Genomic DNA, 22723 nt, shown 5'->3' with positions numbered 1-22723 from the left:
CTGTACATCTAACCCTATCCACTCGTACCCTGATGATTCCACCCTTCAACTTTCCATTTGGTTCTTGCAACGTTTATCTCAGCAGTTACTTCGACAAACAAGGGATGAGGCTATGGCACACCTAATGTCTGACTTGGCTGATGTCTCTGACTGGGGTAAAAATAATCTTGTTATTAATGCATCAAAAACTCAGTTTTTACACCTATCAACCCAACACAATCTTCCACAGGAGTACCTGCTAACATTTAATAATTTCCAGCTCAATACTGCATCATCCTTGAACATGCTTGGGGTTTCATTCACTTTGGACTTATCTTGGAAAGATCATATTGCATCTCTAGTAAAATCTACTTCCAAGAGATTGGGTGTGCTAAGCCAACTCTGTGCTTACTTTACCCCTGCACAGTTGTTGACTTTATACACAGGTTTTATTCGCCCGTGTAGTGTACAACTCTCATGTGTGGGGAGGCTCCCCACGTACAGCTCTTCTCAATAGGACAGAGTCAAAGGCTTGTTGTCTCATTAACTCTCCTTCCCTTACTGGCTCCCTTCAGCCTCTGTCTCTTTGCATCTTTCTCTCTTTTCTGTTGCTACTTTAATGGTCACTGCTCCTCTGAACTGTCTGCTTGCATCCCTCCATCTCTAGGACAGGTGTATAGCATCCGTCTAGCAACAAACTCTCATCCCTTTCTGTCCAACTGTCTAATGCAAGTGTTAACCATTACTCCCAGTCCTTCATTTATGCAACAGGTCACCTCTGGAACTGTCTCCCTCTGTCTGTATTTCCTGCTAATTATGATCTCCAGTCTTTCAAATGCAGTGTGTGGTATCTCAAAATGAACGGATCTTGAATTTGGCTCTCTTTTGTATTGTTTTTTTTTTTCTTTCTTGGAAGGAATGGTTTGTGGGCTCCTGGCCTTTGGTTCTTTCTTCCTTGCATTAAAAAAAAAAAAAAAAAATCTACAGCCAGACACCATAATCCTGTAGGGGGTTGTCGTTTGCCTTTGAGCTATATGTAGCTGTTTTATGGGGAGGGACACTAACCCTCCACCACCCCACTTGCTGACATGTAGAGAACATGTGTGGCTTGGTTATATGGTTATCGCCCAGTGCTGGCAATGGTTTCCTGGCTTACAGGAAACCATTAGGCTTGTCACTCAATGTAAAGCCATCTGAAAAGGTAAGAAGAGTAATAAAAAGTGACAGGAAAGATGGGAGAAACAGGAAGAGAGGAGGGCAGACACAAAAAAATAATGATAAAGGTGCTGGAAGAAGTATGCAGCACTACATCAAGTGAGTGGATGATGGTCACCACCACCTACCACAAATGTGTTATTATTAATAATATTAATATTAATAATTATTCCTCTCCTCCATCCTTCTATCCTCTCCTGTCTTTCTTTCCTTCAGTCTTTCCTCATCCTTCTGTCTGTGGGTGACTTTACACTCCCTCTTCCATCTTTCTTCCTTCCTTCTTTCCTCTTCCTTCTGTCTGTGGGTGACTACAGTGAGTGACAAGCCAAATGGTTTCCTGTACACCAGGAAACCATTTACTACAATGGGTGGTAACCGTATAACCAAATTATGGCGCCTGGTGGTTTAGTGAGTAATTATTGCACTCCAGTCGGATTGAACCGGTGAAGGTTTATATCCAAGGGGTGGTTGGGGTTTACTGCTCAAGTAATGCCACTCAGGGATGAGTGAGGCTGGTCACTCTCATCTTAAATGTCAGTACCAACTGCCTAGCCCCAGGCTCCTAAGCTCCTCATGGGGCAATGTAGGATTGGATGATGGATGGATGGATGGATTATAATAACAATAATAATAATAATAATAATAGGAATAGGAATAATAAAAACTCAAGTGCAAAACCTCCGCACCCATCAACTAATCTACAAGCCAAACTATCACCCAGTCTTGCAACCTTGACCTTCATCAATTCTCATAAAACCCCTTTATTCTAGCTTTACCCCAAACTCTCCCATAAAGTTTGGTTGAAATCAGATCAAAATTGCTTAACCCCTAAACCGCGGGGTTGTTTTGGCTTGACTTGCATGTCCCATGGGCATATTCGCATTCTGACACTCTCTCTAAAAATATTTGCCAAAAATCAGTTATTTGTCCTAGAATATAAAAATTAAATATGCATATGGCACATACCTTCAGCTTTTTCCTGGGATGTTTGTTGAGCCTTCGTCGAGTACCGTAGGACTTGTGGAGTCCTCTGAAGTTGGGTAACGAAGTCTCCACTTTACACTTCCTGACAACCCGTAATATGATTACCACAGCCTGATATTATCACTAGAAACACTATTCTATGATTTTCAAATAGTTTGGAATCCATACAAAAAAAAAAAAAAAAAAAAAAAAAAAAAAAAAAAAAAAAAAAACTGTGAAAGCAAAATGAAAATTACGAGCACGTATGACCTTCCCACTTGCGCTCGTTCGCCGCTGGTGTTCTGTCATTTATTATTCATAAAAACACTCACACTTTATATTTCTATTACTATATAACACTTATATATATCTGCAGTCTTTATCCATAAGTTTCCTTCAGTAATAGCAGTTTATTGTCACTGTAGGCATTCAATTTCTCTTTCAGTAAAATACGTAGCATTCACTTTCTCGTCCTGTATACTGGCGTTGAGAGCAAATCTGTCACTTTCACTTCCACTTTCATAACTCATAGTATTCATACATGCTAGAGTGAAACGTTCACTTTCATTACTCGTAGTATATATACTCATATTCTTATATTACTACTCATTTACATTTCTATTTACATTCTCTATTTTATTTACATTATTTACATTTCTATTTTATTACACTGTTATGCACTGTCACTTGCAGTAACTTATAAAACTATTTTCCACTGTTCACTTATATTTACATTCATTGCTTTCACTTGCTGTTTACACATTATTTACATTTCCACTTACACTGTTTTAGTCACCAGAAAGATCCTAGTCACTGTCCATCATTTTCATTGATAAATTAGCCAGTTCACGTTCCACAGCAGTCACTTAGCCCTTTACCCCTTTCCACACAAGGTATAGTAGGGGTAGAGGTCACAGGGCCCTTTGTATGAGGCTAAAAAGCAGCAGAATTGGACAGGCACGAATCCGACGTGGTTTCACCTTGAAAGACGACAGTAAACTGAATACTGTGGTGGCCTAGGGGGAGTGCAATGCTGCCAATGTCAGCGTGGTGACAGCTGCTAATATATACGCTATGAAATGATTGGCAGGAAATCTAGACAATACATAATAAATTAGGTAGTTCCAGGTGAATGTAAATATCACTTAGGCTTCTCCCTTCCTTTCTTATATGTATTTTTATTACAAGAATAGATTATACGGCATATTTCAAGGGGAAATAAACAACGAAAATTAGCAAAGGAGTGCACCTGAGGTGTTGTCAGGTGATTAGCCAATTCCAGGTGTATGGCACTATCACTTACCTTATTTCTTTTTTGTATATATTATTTGGTATAAGAATAGGGCATAGGGCTTATTTCAATGGATGAAATCAGTGGAAAATTCCGGGGAAGATTTACTTAGTGCAGCATGGCCTCATTTCAGCACTGATATTAAATCACTCACTCACACACTCAATTACTCTTACACAGGCTTCACTAACATTATTAAAATTATTACGGTAAGGTTAGAAGTATGACTGTTGGGGGTAGGGTTGTGAGAGGCAGACCAAAAATTACCTGGGACAAAGTCATAAAAGTATGACCTGGGATATGGGGACTGAACAGGGAGGCTGCCAGAGAGTGGCAGCATGGAGAGGTGCCACTAGGTAACCAAGGCCAAAGCATGCAAGCATGACGAAGCCTTTATAAACATGATACAATATGTACAGCTTTGCATCCACAACATACATGTGCAAAACCTTCCAAAATTCCTATCTGATAACCTTGTTTTATGATTTTTCATATCCCAAAATGCCAAAAATATACTTATTTTCAAAAGCCTTCTCCACTGTCTCACTGCAAATAATTGATTGACACATCCCCTACCACTCTAAAGCCATCCTGCTGTCATTCACCAGGCTTTCTGATACATTCTTTTCTCATGGATAATTTTTTCATATAGCTTTCCTCCAAGTTGCTGCAACATCCAACAAACTTTTACCATAATAATTTTTGCACTTATTTCAATTACCTTTTTCCACCCTACACTCATCCAAGCTTTCTGACATATAATTAACAAACACTTCATTCCACTCTCCACTGCATTTCATCCTCTTTGCATAAACCCTGCAGCCTTTCCATTCCTCATCCACATCACAATATTCATCACTTTTTGCCAATGTCGCATTTCCTGGTGTGGGATTCCTCCTCTGCACATCACCACATACAATCACATTCACTGCACATTCGAGAACTGTAAATAGTCAGATCTCATTATGTGTTTGTTTGGTATGTGATAAATCAACAGACCAATGAACTAAAAGTTAAATCCAGTTTTGTGATAACGATGGCGAAATTTGCTTACGTGGTAACTGTGGTGCCTGCGTAAAAAAATCCCCTGCATTAATGGTGCCTCCCGTGCATGCCAACAGGCAGACATCTGAGCAACGATGGGCACCCAGTATTTATATTCGCTGTGATTTTCCCCCATTTGTTTTGTTTTGTTAGTATATGGCCATTAAAATACCACTGCTACTGGTAAATAACAGTGCAAATGTGTACCAAATCATGCAATTAGTGATAATAAATGGAGTGACAACTTCTTGTGTGTGAAATACTGAAGCTTGTAACTTGGAAATCACATCTGGCAAGGAAGCTACCCAAGTGGAAAGTGTGGTGCTACTAAGGGTGCTGTGGGCAACCCAAAAGGGGTACTTTTTTTGAGATTTTAGTTTACATCGTCCTTGGCCCCTTCCCTATCCCCACTGAATCCACGTTTTCTCGACCTCGGTATACAATAAATGGTTAAGCAATGGGTTTCTGCTTTACAGTTAACCTTGATGTACCAAACCGTTTTATCTAATTTCAATTTTAACAACGACCTTGAGCTGGCTGAACATTATGTTCATTTAATGAATTTAGTTTGGTATGCCAAATGGTTTCCTCTACACCAGGAAACCACTTACTACACTGGGTGGTAACCATATAACCAAATTATGGCACCTGGAGGTTTAGTGGGTAATTAAGGTGCTCCAGTCAGATTGAGTCTGTGCAGGTTTATATCCAAGGAGTGGTTGGTGTTTATTGCTCACGTAATGCCACTCAGGGATAAGTGAGGCTGGTCACTCTCATCTAAAATGTCAGGACCAACTTGCCTAGCCCCAGCTTCCTATGCTCCTCATGGGGCAACATAGGACTGGATGATGGATGGATGGAAATGAATGGATGCGTGGGAAACACCAACCAGAGTGGCATCCCTACACACACACACACACACACACACACACACACACACACTCCTCCACATCCCACAGAATGCCATATCAGTCTCTGGGTGACCAGCATCGTGACAGGAGCCATAAATAGAGCATTTAATGAGAAAAAGAGGCATTCAGACCTAGCTGAATGTTACTGTGTGCAACTGTACAGCCGAACGATGCTCTATATTTAACGATCTTTGTTCAGTAAAAGCCATGACCCCTTGGAAATTACCAAACAGCATGGTGTTCGGCTTAACATCAAGGGTCTGGTACCAATTACGGTAAACTCTCAATTACTCACTGTAATTCAGCCAAGCTCTATGCCAAACAACACAAAACACTTGATATTGCATAGTACCGCCCATTGGCTCAAAATTCAGAATCGATCCTCTACCCTAAAAACCTTCCCATGAGTAAAAGATGAAAATATAAAATACAATATAGTAAAGATACAATACAGTAATACAGTGCCGGCTGGTTACTGTTCTTGAGCTGGATGATACACCTCGACACCAGATATTGCATAGAACTGCTGGTTATGTTCCGTTTCGGCACCGGATACTGCTTTAATGGAGCCAAGCCAGCAGCATCGGATATTGCGACAACAGATAATTAAGTTTACTGCAGTTCGTTATATCAAGGGTGTACTGTGCATAACCCCATCATATACCAAGGGGAGACAGTACAGCACTAACAACTTGGGGAGGTTGAGATATTGCATTTATTTCCCACAAAATACAACTCTAATGCTTTTTCTTTTGATTGTGTGTGGATACTTACCATGGTAACAGCATGACTAACTTGACTCACCATGATCAGGTGCCATGAATTAAAAGGAAATAAGACTGTGAAATAGCAAGGCTAGTGGTGTTGTGTCAGCACAGAATACTTACCACTGTAATGGCAAGATGAACTAGATTCACTGAGATCAGGTTATGTATTAATAGTGCAGCCTCATTATAAGATGCCTCGTTACGTGAGAATTGCTAGAGCGACAATTAAAGATATATCCTGTCTTGATACAATGTAAAAAATTAATCACACATTTGCTACAACAATATTTTCGATGGCTGCATCCGAGAATCTCGTATGGATGCAGTGACGCACGCAAGCTAAAATGGTCGCCCAGTGTTTACACTGGCTGTGATCGTTCCCTCTTATTTTGTGCATGAACGGCCACTGAAACATGACTGTTATCACCAAATAACAGTGCATGTGCTTAACAAACAGTGCAGTCTGCAATATCAAGTGAGGTGATAATTTTTGGTGTGTAAAATATTGAAACTTGTGGCCTGGAAATTGTGTAACCCTTACATAACCTTCATCTCCTTCTTGGGCCTCTACACAGCTGCCTGAACCAAGATGCCTGCCCAGTGTTTATTTTGGCTGTGATCGTTGCCTTTTGTTTTATTTTGTGCATGAAAGGCCACTGAAACACCATTGCTATAGCCAAATAACAGTGTAAGTACTCGACAAACAGTGCAGTGTGTGATATTAAGTGAAAGTGATACCATATCTTTTTTGTGCAACGGTCATCCAGGCCCTCCAACTGTCCCCCATCCTGGGGGTGGGGTGGGGGTGGGTGGGAGAGGTTTTTTAGGTCATTTTAGGCTTTGTGGTCATGGTAACCCTCCCTAACCCCACTGAATCCATGTTATATTGACTCTGCTTTGTGATACAATAATCCCTCGATTATCCAACATAATAAAGCCAAAGGCATGTCTGGGTAATGGCTCCGTCTGGATAACGAACTTCTCCCCTGGCCCCCACTAGTACATAACCTAACTTTGAAAGCCAGTGTAAAAGGCCACCACATTATATTGTATAACATTTGTTCCTGATGTTTAACACTATTCTATCTGGTCGAGCAGACCTATAAACCACGGCCAAGCAATTACCATGGCCAAGCAGACCCATTAACCCCTAAAGTCCTAATCGCATCAATTGATGTGATTTGAGTTTTATGCTAAAATGCCTAATCACATCAACTTAGCGGGGCCTGTAAAAAACTGCGGAGCACTTGCTCCACGCCGATTATGACGTACATGGCTTCAGGCCAATGAGAACTCGCCCCTGATGTGGCGTGAGGGGGTATCGGACCAACCCGGGCAGTGGGGGGGCACCCTTCCTCTCTAGTTCCATGCCACCCTCTACTCCACTCCCTCCTTGTCCCCCATCACTCTCCCACCCCTCCACACACCTGCATCTCTCCTCCCACCACTGCCTGTGTCCCTTCCCACCCTCTCTTGCCCCTCCTCCCTCCCTGCTAGCCTCATCCCCCCCCCCCTAAACCCCACCCCATCCCTCCCGCCTTGTCCCTCAATACCCTTCCAACCCCCTACAGACTCCCGAGAGTTATCAGGCCTGATGTACGTACCTGTTTCATATTATTTCTACTTCTTCCTAAATTTACATATAAATACACCTCACTCTGTTCATTTCTCACGTCATACCTACCAGTTTCCATACATACGTAGTTGAAGAATGCTATATGTTGTACTACATACAACGCATCTTTTTTTCTTTTTTTTTCCCCTTCTCTCTACCTGCCCAGATTAGTACCTATGATTAGTCTCTGTCTCCGAGCAAACATTTACTCTGGGTAAACACAACCACCAGCCCTTCGTGGTCAACTTATCTGCCTGTTTGTTAGTTAGTTTGTTAGTTGGGGAGTCACTACACATAACAATTAACTCATGATTCAGTGCACTGCATAATTTTTGTGCTAATTCTTTTCAACCCAATAGTTTCAAGGTGCTTATAATTATTACTTTCATTCCAAATTTTGTATACATCTATTTTCTCCTCAACGTTAAGTTACAAACACACAACGCCTTGTTAGGCTACTACTCGCACATGTTTCATCTCCCTACACCTACAAACACACCTGTTTTCATGGCTGGTGTGATAAATTCCATTGAAATGGAGAGTTTCCACAAAAGAAATTGGTTGTTGCCGAAATTGTAATGATAACTGTGATGAAGCGTAATGATAATCTGATAATTGTAATGGTACCGGGTAAGTGTGATAAATGTATAATGATAAGTTAGGATAGTATAAAAAGAAATTGGAAACAAATTATTGCTTTTTTTTTTTCCCCCTTTCTTATGCATGCATCTATAGCATTATTCAACTTTATACTGATGTCCTTGATGGTTATAAACATTTATATGTGTAGGTGGGGGCACTCACCATCCACTCACTTGATGTTGTGCTGCTCTCGGGTGTCTGCCCTTTCATCTCCATCCTTCTTTCCATCCATCCTCTTCTGTCTTTCTTTCCTTCATTCTTTCCTCTTTCTTCTGCCTGCGGGTGACTCTGCACTCCCTCTTGTGTCTTTCTTTCCTTCATTCTTTCCTCTTCCTTCTGCCTATGGGTGACTCTACACTGAGTGACAAGCCAAATGGTTTCCTGTACACCAGGAAACCATTTACTACGCTGGGTGGTAACCATATAACCAAATTTAGGCGCCTGGAGGTTTAGTGGGTAATAACGGTGCTCCAATCGGATTGAGCCGGTGAAGGTTTATATCCAAGAGATGGTTGGGGTTTATTGCTCACGTAATGCCACTCAGGGATGAGTGAGGCTGGTCACTCTCATCTTAAATGCCAGGACCAACTTGCCTAGCCCCGGGCTCCTATGCTCCTCATGGGGCAACGTAGGATTAGATGATGGATGGATGGATGGTTAGTCTTGGAATGATTATGAGGTCTTGTAGGGCTACTCCCCACACCTGTTTTATCTCCCCACACCTACATACACACCTGTTTTTATGGCTGGTATGACAAATCCCATTGAAATGAAGGGTTTCCACAAGGAAATTTGGTTGTTTCTGAAATTTTTCTCCCCAAGTACCACCAAGGCCTCGTAGGCCTACTCCCCACACTAGTTATCTCCCTACACCTACATAAACACCTGTTTTCATGGTAGATGTTACAGAACACACTGAAATGCTTTCTTTTCATGCAAAAAGCTGGTTATTTCCAACCCCTGTACCTATAGGCCTACTCTCCACAGCCTACTTTATCTCCCCACAGCCTAGTAATCTCCCAACACCTACATACACCTGTTTTCATGGTTGGTGTGACAAAACAATTTTAAATGACCTGTTTCAATAAGAAAAATGTGTAGTTATAAAAATTTTCATGTGTTCGTGGGGTAACAATCATAAACTGTTTTTGAACTTTGACCTGCGAATGTGCGGTAACCATTAGGCCTACGGGGGTACGGATTGCATTGTCAGGTGTGTAAATTCTTCCTCTTTAGCCAGAACATAATTGATTTGCCCTTGGTGAAAGTCGCCAAAACACCCCCGAACTGCAGTTGTGGGAGGTACCCTGCCTGAAACAATTGCGGTCTTTAGGGGTCAACAGACAAGCAACCACCACTGCAGGGCCATACCCTGCAGTGACATGAAAACATGAAAAAATAAAAAATAAATAAATAAAACTGCTACACAAGAAAAATGCAGCTGCCACACAAACCATAATGGTAGAATGGAATAAAATCATGGTAAAACTGAATAAATTCATGGTACAGTACAGTAAGCTAGAATAAAATCAAGGAACAGTACAGTCAGCTAGAATAAAACCAGCTATGCAAGAAAAAGGGTGTGGGCAAACACAACATAATACCAGAATCAAATCAAAACATGGTAAACTGGAATAAAATCACGGTGCAGTACAGTAACGTAGAATAAAATCAAGGAACAGTACAGTCAGCTAGAATAAAACTGACTACACAAGAAAAAGGCAGTGGGCACACAAAATATAATGGTAGAATAAAATAAAATCATGGTAAAACAGAATAAAATCATATTGCAGTACAGTATACTAGAATAAAATCAAGGAACAGTGCAGTCAGCTAGAATAAAACTGGCTACACAAGAAAATGGCAGTGGGCACACAAAATGTAATGGTAAAATGGAATAAAATTATGGTAAAATAGAATAACATCATGGTACAGTACAATAAGCTAGAATAAGATCAACATAAACACTCACAATTATTCCTCGCTAGGCATAGTGCTGACTAACACACTACCTCCTTGACCCTAACTGTTGTACTGTGGCTGGTGAAGCTGTTGCACTACACAGTAAATCACACATGGTCTAGTGGTGTTGCCTGAGAGCTTAGTTTGTGTCAGAGTCCAGCAGGATCTCCAGCAGTTGGCCCAGAGGAGCAGCTGTGGGATGTGGTGATGGACTGCCTACTTCAGGTGACTCTGAAGACAGCCACAAACTCATGTCCAGGGGAGACAAGATGGTTAACGATGTGATAGGTTTAGGCTCTGTCATTGAAGGCGTGGTTAGTTGCTGTGGAGGTGGCAGAGCAGAGGTGGACAGGGCAGGGGTCAGAGGCCTGAAAAAGGAGTCGATCTTGGACTGGCGACAGGGGCAACAATTCAGGCGTCGGATGACACTCTACTGTACAGAACACAGATCCTCTACAAGATGAAAAGGCAACATCTCTCTGTCACATTCCAGGTGCTCTGCATACTCAAGCACCTGCTCAAGGTGAGCCTGAAATGTGTTCAGGCGGGGGATGGCTGGAGTGCTATACTTGTCTGGGTCATCCACGTCGTCCTCGTCACTCTCTTCTGGCCAGGCAGCAGCAACAGAAGTGGCAATCTCAAAGTCTGATAACTTTTGGTAGCTGTGATCACTCTCATCGTTGTCTAACCACTCCCCCACGTCATCAACATGCACAACCTCGCCTGCAGTACAAAGAAGGGAGTGGAAGTCGTCCATGTCAAAGCCCAGAAAGTCGTGACTGGTCTCGTGTCCCTGAAGGAGACGAGATCAACCACTCGAGGGTTTTCAGAGACTTCCTTCCATGCACTTGTCCACTTGCTCACAGCTGACTTGAGGTTGTAGCACCGCAGGTTCTCCAGTGTCCTCTGCTCTCGCGTGTCCAGCCCGACTCAGCTCATCCTCGTCCTTGAGAACAACCATCACCTCATCCAGGAACTTCTGCCGGTACAGCCTCGCCATGGCCACGATAACACCCTGGTCCAATGGATGAATCAGAGCAGTGGAGTTGGGTGGCAAAACTATGCACCTAATGCGATCGTCATCTGCAACCAATTCTTTCTCGGAGGGATGCATGGGGGCACTGTCCAGAGAAGCCTTCACCTGGTCACAAGGGATACAAAGTTCTTCTGTTTGATAATGGATGACTTCCTTCATGAAGTGCCTGTGGAACCTATCTGTGAAGATCTTGGAGGTAAACTGGGCCTTCACAGAATGGTACTATACAACAGGAAGAACATCCATTAGCCTTTGAAGGCAACGGAGCTGTTTTGCATGCCCAACAACAACAGGTCTCAGCCAGTGCAACCCATTAGCATTGGCACAGCACAAAACTGATACACACTTAGACAACTTGTGGCCAGGCACTTGCTTCTCCTTTTCATCTACCAGGGTATTGGAGAGTAATGAGCGGTAAAAGAGGCCAGATTCATCAGCATTAAAGACTAAGAGCGAGACCCTCCTTCTCAGTCAAGCCTAACAAATTCTGACAAAATTCCTCCACTCCCCCCTCACTTGCATCCAAAGATTCACCATGGGCTTCTGACTGGCAAGACCATGTCGAAGCTTGAACCTGAACAGCCAACCTTCAGATGCCTTGATGTCTGGGACATTGTGAAGGTGGGCAAACTTCTCAGCAGCAGCCATCAACTTGGTGCCTCCCACTAGCACACCTGCAGCCTGTTGTTGCCGGTGCCAGATCAATGTTGAATGGTCGACTTCAGCATGCCGGGGCAAACTCATGGCCTTCCGTTTGGTACTGGGTCTGTTCTTCTGGCCAAAGACTGCCATGTACTGGGTGAGTCTGTCGTATGCTTTCCTGACATCGTGTAGGGTTGAGCGGGCTGGGTTGTACTCCTTAAGGATGCGGGAAGTGGACCATCCCACATCAATGTTACTCAGGATCTCACGCTTCTTCTCCAGAGTCAACAGTACCCTCTTCCTTTTCCCTGGTGGAGGGGCCATCATCACACACCCTAGGAAAAGGCATGCAAGGAATAGGAAGACCTGAAGCAGGTAGGGAACCACCATGAAAGCTACAATATGCGCCGCCATAACAACTGTCTGGGAAGAGCTGCTCACTGAAGAGACGACACACGGGAACTGAGGGTGAGGGAGGAGGATCTCTAGCAGACATTGGATGAACTACTAGCCAGATGGGGGGTGAGGGTGCTGCAGGGCTATTCCTGCCCGGCCAGGAGATTTTTCGTCATACGACCATAATTTCCAAACAGACACCAGAATTTCATCAGGATAGTGGGAAACAATGTTCAATTAATGGTTTAATACAACCAGATCACAGTGTATGGATAATAAATGGTCTGGGTAATGGTCGTCTGGATAAGTGAGAGATTACTGTAATTCATTATGCAATAGGTCTTTACTTGATGCAACCCTGTTGCATAACGAGGCTCCACTGTTTAATATTTAAGCTTATAATGCTCAAAATAAAATTACAATTTATATTAGAGCAAAAAATTGTGGCAAATATTATGGTCTATCATACTAGTTAGCTGTAACGGAAACTTGCCTCTCCAATAAATTTGTTTGAATTCTTTATCAATATTTCACTACAAACCTCAAGGGGTGGGCACAGTGCTCTACAGAACACACCATACACTGACAGATGCCATGTCATGGCTTTTTAATGGTCTGATATATCAAAAGAAAAAGAATTTTTGCTAAAAATAAATTGGTGGTATATTTAGCTATAATACTGCAAAACATTCCTAGAATTATGGGGAACTTCATACTCATATGAACAGAGATAGATGGATAACAATGTTAATTCACCAGTTAGGGAAGACTAAAGAAATGGGCATTCAGAGATATCATGTTAACAACTGAGTGGTGGAAATCTATGCAATCAGTGGCACCAGGCAATTCAGAGCATGAATACTTAAATGGAAAGTTCTAAAGTCATAAATATGAAATCTTGTAAATATGATTTTAAACAGGGTCTTCAGAGAAATGCTGTATACAACTGAGAGGTGGGAACCTAAGCCAACTGGCACTGGGCAACTGAAAACATGAATACATAAAAAATCCTACTGAAGTGTATAAAAGTCACGTATATGCAATCGTGTAACCATGATATTCTCACTGCAATGGCTCATGTCTGAGGAGGTTTGACTATTCCTACTGCAATGACTCAAGTTTGAGGAGGCGTGACTGAATAATATGGGTTACCTGTACACATCTGTATCTTGAATACTACAGAACAACATACAGTCTCATTACACGTCAGTCTGTTGTGTGATGAATCACTACATCAATATGGGGTAGACCTTTTTTCAGAGAATAGTTTTCAAAAATTATTGCAAATTCATTAACATGATAACTGAGACAGCTGCCTCCAAAAATCTCCAGGTGTTGCACACAAGCTGACAGTCACCTGTTTGAGCCAACATGCCCACCCAGTCCTTACACCTGCAGAACCCCCATCTTGGGTCTCTGTGCAGGTGGCAGCCACTACTCCAACCCTCTGAAGACCCCGTCTCGCTCATCCACTCACTCACATGCCCAACGTCTATGAACATCTCCCTTGCATTCTCCAAGCTACCCAACCTTCTTGCTTCTGTAAGGCCATCATAACACCAATGCTATCGTCGAGTAAAGGTGCATGTATGCTACAAACAGTGGTGCATGTAATAGTCAGTCAAGAGAGAATGTGTAGTGTGTGAAATAAGTGGAACTCATGGGGAATCACGTCTGGTACTAACCCCAGTGGGAAGCATGGTACTACTGCTACTGCTTAGGGCAAGACTAACAGGGCAAGGTGTAGCCTTTCCCTTAATGTGAAATTAGACATTGTTAAGTGACATAAGGAGGGGCAGAGACCAAGTAAGACTGTTGATGCCCTAAAGCTGTCCCAGTCCATGGTCTCGACATTAATAAAGAAATCAGATGATGAAATTGTGGTGTCACAGAATATGCCTTTCCTGACTGCTAAATGACTAACCAGATCAGGAAGAGCTGAAGCGTCTCCTAGCTCTGTGGGTTAATGAAATGAACTGAGCAAAGGAGCTCATTCACCAAACTTTTATTTGCACTAGGGCTCTCAATCTGTGGAAGGACCTCAGTGATAAGCATGGTATGGACGCCAAAGAGGATTTCAAGGTTGGCATGGGTTGATTTGAGTGGCTTAAGGCTCGTGCTGGCTTTAAATATGTGACCATGCATGACGAGGCTACTACATCAGACCACGTGGCAGCTGAGAAATTCCTTGCGAAACTGAAGGCAATTACAGAGGAAGGGGGATACTCTCCAAAACCAGTCATTAACTTAGATGAGACAGGCCTCTTTTAGAAACTGATATTCTGGAAAACATCAGCATGGAAGAACGATGTGCACCACGGTTTGAGGCAGCCAAGGACCGCTTCACCCTCTTCCTTCGTGGGAATACTGAGGGAGACCTGAAGCTCATACCATTCCTGATTACCATTGGAAGAACCCCTGTGCACTGACAGGGCTTGTGAAGAACCTTGAGGTTATTTGGAAGAGTAACCCCAGGACGTGGCTGACCTCTGCACTCTGCCGCTAGTATATTGGCAGGATACCTGCCGCCCCCCCCCCCACCTGCATGATTATGTCAGGCTGAGCAACCTTGCCAACTGCATACTCCTGCTGGTTGACCAAGTCCTACGCCTGAGGGCATGGAGGACTAGGTGGATATTATCAAAGTGGTGTAATTATCCCCCAACATACTATCATTGCTCCAGCCCATGGATCTGGGCATCAATGCAACATTCAAGGCCTACTACCTCCACCACACCATGAAGTAGATGATGATGGCAAGTAATTCTGGGGCAAGCGATGCAGTGTGGCAGTTCTGGAAAAATTACATCACCAAGAACACCACTGACAACATGATGACAGCATGGAGGGAGGTGTAGCTAAGAACAATGAATGCCATCAGGCGCAAAGTATGACTGGAGAGTGTGAACTCTTTCATGCAGTTCCCAGCAGTGAAGAACATCCATCGAGACATCCTCAATCTCTTGCATGAGGCAGGATTAGTGGAGGTAAATAAGGAAGATGTGCATGAGGTTCTTGATTGCCACAATGAGCAGCTGTTCCCAGAGAAGCTCACTGAACTAAGGAACGGGTGGCAGGTGCAGAGAAAAATGCCAAAGATGGCAGCGAGGACAGGCACCTTTGTGTTCTCGATATAAAAACCTCAAGGGAGTTCCTTGCGATAATGAACAAGGAAACTGCATTCATCCGGGACCAGGACCTGAGCCAGGGGAGTGACGTGTCAATGCATTGCATTGAACAACATTTGAGGGTGCGCAAGAAGCTCCTGGCAACTAAGAAACAGGCAGCATGGCAGACCATCTTCACCCCTTTCTTCCCTGACAGCAGCACTGATGAAGAGCCAAGGTCATGAATGATTGGTGTGTAAATGTAATGTCTTGCATCCCCTGCCTACATTTTGTCTATCTTTTCATTGCCACCTGGCACACCCACACGCCACTCACTCTCTCGCCCTCACTGCAATGCTCTCCACTGGTCTCATCACATCCTTCTCCACTGGCATCATCGCATTGTTCTCCCTTGGTCTCACTGCATTGCTCTCCCTTGGCCTCATCGAATCGCTCTCCCATGACCTCATTGCATCAGTCTTCCTTGCCCTCACTGCACTGTTCTCCTCATCTCTCTTCACCTTCTCCTGAGGACATGGAGTGATTGTCCTGGCCCTCCAGCTGTCCCCCAGCCTTGGGGAGGAACCCTTCACAACCACTCAGACTGGCCTAGGACATGTCAGGTGGTGTGTGTGGGGAGGGGGGGAGGGGGTCATGGTCATGGTCAAGAGCACCCTCGTTATCCCCACTGAACCCATGTTATATCATCCTCATTGTATGATAAATTGTTATGCGACAGGTTTTCACTTGATGTAACCCTATCATACAGTGAGTCATGACTGCATTATATATGTATGGTCAAAGTTTAACAAGCATACAAAGAATTATAAAAACTTAGCAGCCTATAATTTTTACACTTACCTATAAAGCTGAGATGCACCTTTGTACCTTCCACCTTAACTACTCGAGCTTGAAGGTAGTCAGAATATACAGGACAGTAAGCATCCTCCACAACAAGCCGCTTGACTGCAATGTACTGTCCCACTGAGGGTGGGTCTTTCATTACAGGACAGTTCTTCAGCCACTCCTCTTTTAATACATCCTCCTTGGTAGGACTAGGCTGTGAAGACAGAAGGGGAAAGGGGGTTATTTATGGAATCTACTAGGTTTTACACATTGACAGTACTGTATAGTATGCTGCTGTATGTTATTCTGCCGAGAAAATAGTTTCAATCAAAATATGATGATATCCCATAAAAATGAAAAGAAAAGCACTATGAAACTGATTATACAAAGTAACACAGCCACACACCAGACATTGCAGTACTGCACATCATCCAATTTTACCTCAATCAATAACTGGTGATTAAAAATCTGAGACAATGCAGAGAAAGCATGAAAATAAAAGGGGTACAAAATAATTTAGCCTGTTCATTCTATGCAGATATAATGAATATAGTAATACAAGTGCCACAAAGTATAACTGCTTTCTCAAAAAACAATATTTTCAGTATACTGTATGTAAGACAGCTACCAAAATGATAACCATTTTACAACTGTCAACTATGCCTTACAAACTCAGTTCCCCTCAATATGCCACATCCTTTCAAACATTATTATTAAAAACATGTATCCCCCCTTACCACCAGCACAAAAAAAAAAGAAGAGGGGGGTTATATGCTCAAGGTTAGGTACCTATGTTTACAACATTTAAAGGGAGATCAACCACCCTGAATAGCTTCGGTGTACATTACTGAAAACATACATTCTCTCTTAAAGATATGAGTCCATGCAAATGAGATGAGGCTCTAACTCTCACTAGTGTACTGTATTCTACCACTAAATCACCTGGAGCAGTGACTACCCTAGAACTTGACTTCACTCTAAATATATTGCATGGAGATTATCATGAACATCAAAACATATGAAGCCATGTTTCTTCAAAATGAATTCCCATATTAAGGTTGGCTGTGGTATAGCTGATGCATTCTAATGGACAGGGAGTTAAACCAAGGGCCAAAATCAAGCCGAGAGCAATCCAGGACCCACCAACAAGTACATATGTCTAACATGCTCAAAACCTATCACGTCGAGCCAACAGACAAAGGGTTCAGTTCATTGCAATTCCTGCAAGAACTGGACCCATTACATCTGCACAACACTTGTATCCAGAAAACATTACACAAACACCTGTACCTGCTCCCTATGCTCCTTCCCCCCACCCACTAACCCCCCCACCAACCCTACTCCTACTTCCTCCACACCTCCTCATCCAAAACCACCGATCCTTCCTACACCATTCAATCCCCCAACCCCTCCCATTCCACTCCATCCTAATCCACCCCAACCCTTACCTCCACCACAACCTTCTCCTACCCCTTCCCCTCCACCTACACCACCACTTCCCCCCCGTGCTGCGGCAGCCAACACACATCGCACACACAACATAAACATCCTTCAATTAAACATAGATGGCATAAACACCAAAAAACAAGAACTCACACAATTCATTAAACAACATACACAGTGCCATCTTACAAGAAACAAAGCTAAACAGAACACAAAAAACACCTTCATTTCACGACTTCACCACCATTCGACAAGACCAAGCCGGTGGCAATGGAGGTGGACTCATCACCCCGGTACACAAATCCAATAACTTCTCAGATACCAGTGCACACACAAAGTCACTTCTCCTCCCATATGACACCACAACAGAAATACAAACAATTAAAATACGCACTGGTAAAAATCACATATAACAATCGCCAACACATACATTCCCCACCAATCATCCCTCACAGTACCACACAATTACTCTCCACAAATGCACCACATCACTAACATACCCAACATCATCCTGGGCAGTGATTTCAATGTCAAGGCTCAGCCTGGCATTTCAACAACCCTGACACAGACACAGGGCTAGTACTACAATCCAAAACAGATAATCTTTTCATACTGAATAATCTCCATCAACATACCCATATCCAACAACACGCCCTCTTCCTCCCATCAACCCCAGACATCACCTCCCGTTCCCCAAACCTCGCCCCCACTACATCCTGGAGAGTGGTCAAAACCCTTGGATCTGATCACCTCCCAATCAACATCACTACCAAAACCAGAATCACCCCAGCTGGCCACTGACACACATAAACTAATTATAAGAGAGCCAACTGGGAGGCCTTCACAACTGAAACAGAACAACATTTCGAAACTATTTAACAGTACACCCATCACATACATCAAAACCGCTGTGCACACTTTTTCAATACAATTAAACAAAACGCAGACAAAAGACACATCCCTTGAGGCAACAGAAAGAGACACATCCCCAACTTCACACCAGAAATTAAAGACCTCATCAAACAACGGGACACAATATGACACTCACCAACACCCCATACACAAGACACTGTACAACAAATACAAGAACTCAACACCCAAACAAGCAATAAAATATCAGAACAGCAAATACTAAACTGGAAAAATTATCTCCAGACACTTGACCACAAAACAAACATCATCAAACTCTACAAAACACTAAACAGCATCACATTTTCCAACAGCAACACTACACAACCACACGCTGCCATCACAACAACAGACACCATACATTCAAACAAATAACAGGCAAACTCTCTCATCAATCACTTTTCACATGTCGGCCATCTAAACCCCCATCGCAACGACCGACGTATCATCTGACGTAAGAGACAGTTCCCCACAGACCCAGACTATGCACCTTTCACTTACAACCAGACGAAGCACATCATCAGAAACCTTAAGCACTCAACTGCCTGTGAGCCAGAACACATAAGCAACATTCACCTTAAACACCTTGGACCACAAAGCATACAAGCACTCACCAACATATCAAACTACAGCTACTCACACATCACAATACCCAACATCTGAAAGCATGGCATTATCATCACTATCCCTAAACCCAACAAAGACCCCACGTTACCTTCCTCACACAGCTCCATCACACTCCTTTCACCCCCTCTAAAGTCACTGAACGACTGGTACTACAACTAGTTACACCTCACATCCCCCTAGCCCAATCACAACATGGCTTTAGGCCACTACACTCCACAAACACTCATCTTACAGACCTTACACAGAGTTTTTGATGGCATGAATTCAGGTAGGCCACCACACAGAACACTCCTAGTCACACAAGACATTAGCAAAGCTTTTGATGCCATCCCCCACCACAACCTCACAAACAAAATATTCAACACAAACATGCACATTAACACAAAAAGATGGCTGGCAAACTACTTAGCAGGCAGATGTGCACATGTAATGTTTGCTGGTCAGTCTTCGAACATCAGAAACTTCGCAAATGGCGTCCCCCAAGGATCTGTTTTGTCCCCTACACTCTTTAACCTATACATGCACAACATACCCACACCCCACACAACACAGATACACATAACTTCCTATGCAGATGACATAACACTCACATGTACACACCAAAATGCAAACACAGCTGCACACATCCTCCAACCTTACCTCAACACACTACATGAATGGTTCACCACAAACAGGCTCAAAATAGCCCCGGCCAAATCTACAGTGACCCTTCTCACAAACTGGAGAGCAGAATGAAGTCACATTCCACACCTTACCATAACAACACTCCCCTAATACACACACACACACACACACACACACACACAATCCTTGGTGTAACATACAATACATCAATGTCATTTAAACAACACATCACAAACATTAAAAATAAAATAACATCAAGGCTCAATGCCCTGAGGTCACTTGCTCATACAACATTTGGACACAACAAAGAAACCACCACCACAGTATACAAACAATATATATGTTCAGTGATGAATTATGCAAGCCCTGCTTGGGGTCCTAACCTCACAAAAACACACTACAACACTCTACAGACCATACAGAACAAGGCCCAAAGAATAATCACAGGCTGCACAGCTACTACACCCACAGACCACCTACATCAAGAAACCAAAGTCCTCAAAGTCAAGGATCATCTAGACATTAGAGGCACCCAAATTCTTGCTGCAGCCTCCACAAACCCACAACATCCACTACACTACATGGCAACACACCCTCACACACCAAGGAACATCAAAACAACACCCAGCACACAATATCAAACACAAATACTTTCATCTCTCCCCCCATACCTGCCTCAGACCAGCTTCCAGAACCATATCCATGCTCAAATCACTCGCCGCTCCATTCAGTCACTTAAAGACAACACACAGCTGCATGCACGGCCTCCTGATATCCATCCCTCCGAATCCCATCTCCCTTGTGAGGACAGGGTCCACCTGGTCAGGCTGAGATGTGGGCACCATCCAGCCCTCTTAAGTTACCAGAAGAGACTGGATGACTCCATCGCTGATGTATGTCCAGAATGCAACACAGCACCCCATACTATTAAGCACATTATGGAAGACTGCAATGCACACAATCACCTACGCCAACAACACAACATACACTCCTTGAGAGCTCTGTGGGAAAGCCCAGTCTCGGCCATGGCCTTCCTTAGGGACTCGGGGCTGTTCAGCCAGACTGCCTAGGGAACAACTGCTACTACTACTACTACTACTACCAAGCTTATTACCTCTGAACAGTTGCTGGAAACTGCTGAGAGAAAAGAAATCCGAGATGTGTAACGAGTTATATATTTCGTGGTGAATCAAAGCACCCATCATCCACTCAATCAAAGTAGGACTACCTATGGATGACTCTACACTGAGTGACAAGCCAAACAGTTTCCTCTAAACAAAGAAAATATTTACTATGGTGGGTGATAGCCATATAACCGAACCTACATGTTTCCTATGTGCCAAAGTGACAATGCAGGTTGCTGGAGGGCTAGTTTCCCACCTTGTAAAATGGCACAGCCACTGGTCATGGTTGGTACGCTATGAATCCCAGATCCCATGCCTGGAACTGGGACTCTGCGGCTGGGTGGGGCCTGTGATATGTCTCTCCCCATTACTTACTTACCGATTATGACAAGAAAGAATGAAATTCAAAGCAAGCCTGAGGAAAGTAAATCACCCAAGGGGATCAGAGTGGCATCAAGGAGTGTGGGAAGTCTGAGGCGTAGAGTGGGGAAAGCAGTTGAGGCATCGAGTAGTAGGTGGGTGGATGTGGGATGTGTGCAGGAAGTCAGATATAGAGAAGGATCAGCCAGAATGATTACCAGGAGGGATGGATGTTACAAGTTGTTTTGGCAGGGTAAGGCAGATGGATATAGTGGTGTGGGTGTGTTGCTTAAGGAGAAGTGGGTGGAATATATCATGAATGTACTGTAGAGTCGGTGAAAGGATAACAGTAGTGAAAATTTTGTTCAGTGGGATTATGTTTGCATTTATATTGGCATATGCTCCATAGGTAGACTTGGATGGGGTAGAGAGGGATAGATGCTGGGATGACCTAATATGTGTAGTAGGTGGTATGGGGGATGATGAGATTGTAGTTTTGGGAGGGGACTTAAATGGTCATGTGGATGAAGCAGCTCAAGGATATGAAGGAGTACACGGGGGATGTGCATATGGTAAAGTCGGCTCCAGAGTCGCGTTACCCTTTGCCACCCCTCTCTCGCTCATGTGACAATGGTGCACTACTTGTGGGGGTAGGAGACAGACAGCAGAGATTTTTCTTATTGCCTGATACAGTAAATCGACATTATAATATGCGGCTGAATGATCCATAGAGGATACAATAAAATATAGAATCTGTATGTGGGTATGTGGTGTTACAATATACAGTATAATGCTGTCTTTTAAGAAGAAGGCAGTGACGAGGTGGAAGGGGTAGGGTGATGGAGGGGGTGGGGTAAGTGAAGGGAGAAATAGGAGGGGAGAAAGTCAGGAGAACGGGAAGGTGAACTGAGGAGATGGTGAAGCATCGAAGCCCCTTGAATGTGAGTCGAAGGGAAGAGAGGAAAGGAAAGGAGGCTGTCACATGTTTCAACTGGGTTACTATGGGTAAGAGTGATATTATCCCATCTCCCTTCAGTCATTGTCTTATATGCCTCTAGGGGTAGAAGAGCAGGAGCTTATAGGGAAATCCTGACCCTTAAATCTCAAAAGGCTTTAGTAAAGTACTTGTAAACTTTTAGATGTTCGTATCCTTGCAGTTCAGAAATTTTTCGTCACTTCATTCTCACTTCAGCATTGCCGTTTTCCTCCCTCCTCCCTCT

At 43.3% G+C, this 22723-nt stretch overlaps 1 protein-coding gene across 1 annotated transcript in view; it reads right to left on the bottom strand.

Moving 5' to 3' along the window:
- LOC145414667 (uncharacterized) overlaps window positions 1–22723 on the bottom strand; it is a 118163-nt gene that overhangs the window by 6364 nt on the left and 89076 nt on the right. Inside the window, exon 4 of the mRNA XM_080284186.1 lies at window positions 16432–16630. Within this exon, the coding sequence (XP_080140312.1) occupies window positions 16432–16630 (199 nt within the window). The remainder of the gene's footprint in view (window positions 1–16431; window positions 16631–22723) is intronic.

The sequence above is a fragment of the Coenobita brevimanus genome, chromosome 100, assembly GCF_032717465.1.
Source record: "Coenobita brevimanus isolate Jiangsu-jjx chromosome 100, ASM3271746v2, whole genome shotgun sequence".
In the NCBI taxonomy this organism is placed as follows: Eukaryota; Metazoa; Arthropoda; class Malacostraca; order Decapoda; family Coenobitidae; genus Coenobita; species Coenobita brevimanus.
This window is presented reverse-complemented; position numbering and strand designations above follow the sequence as displayed.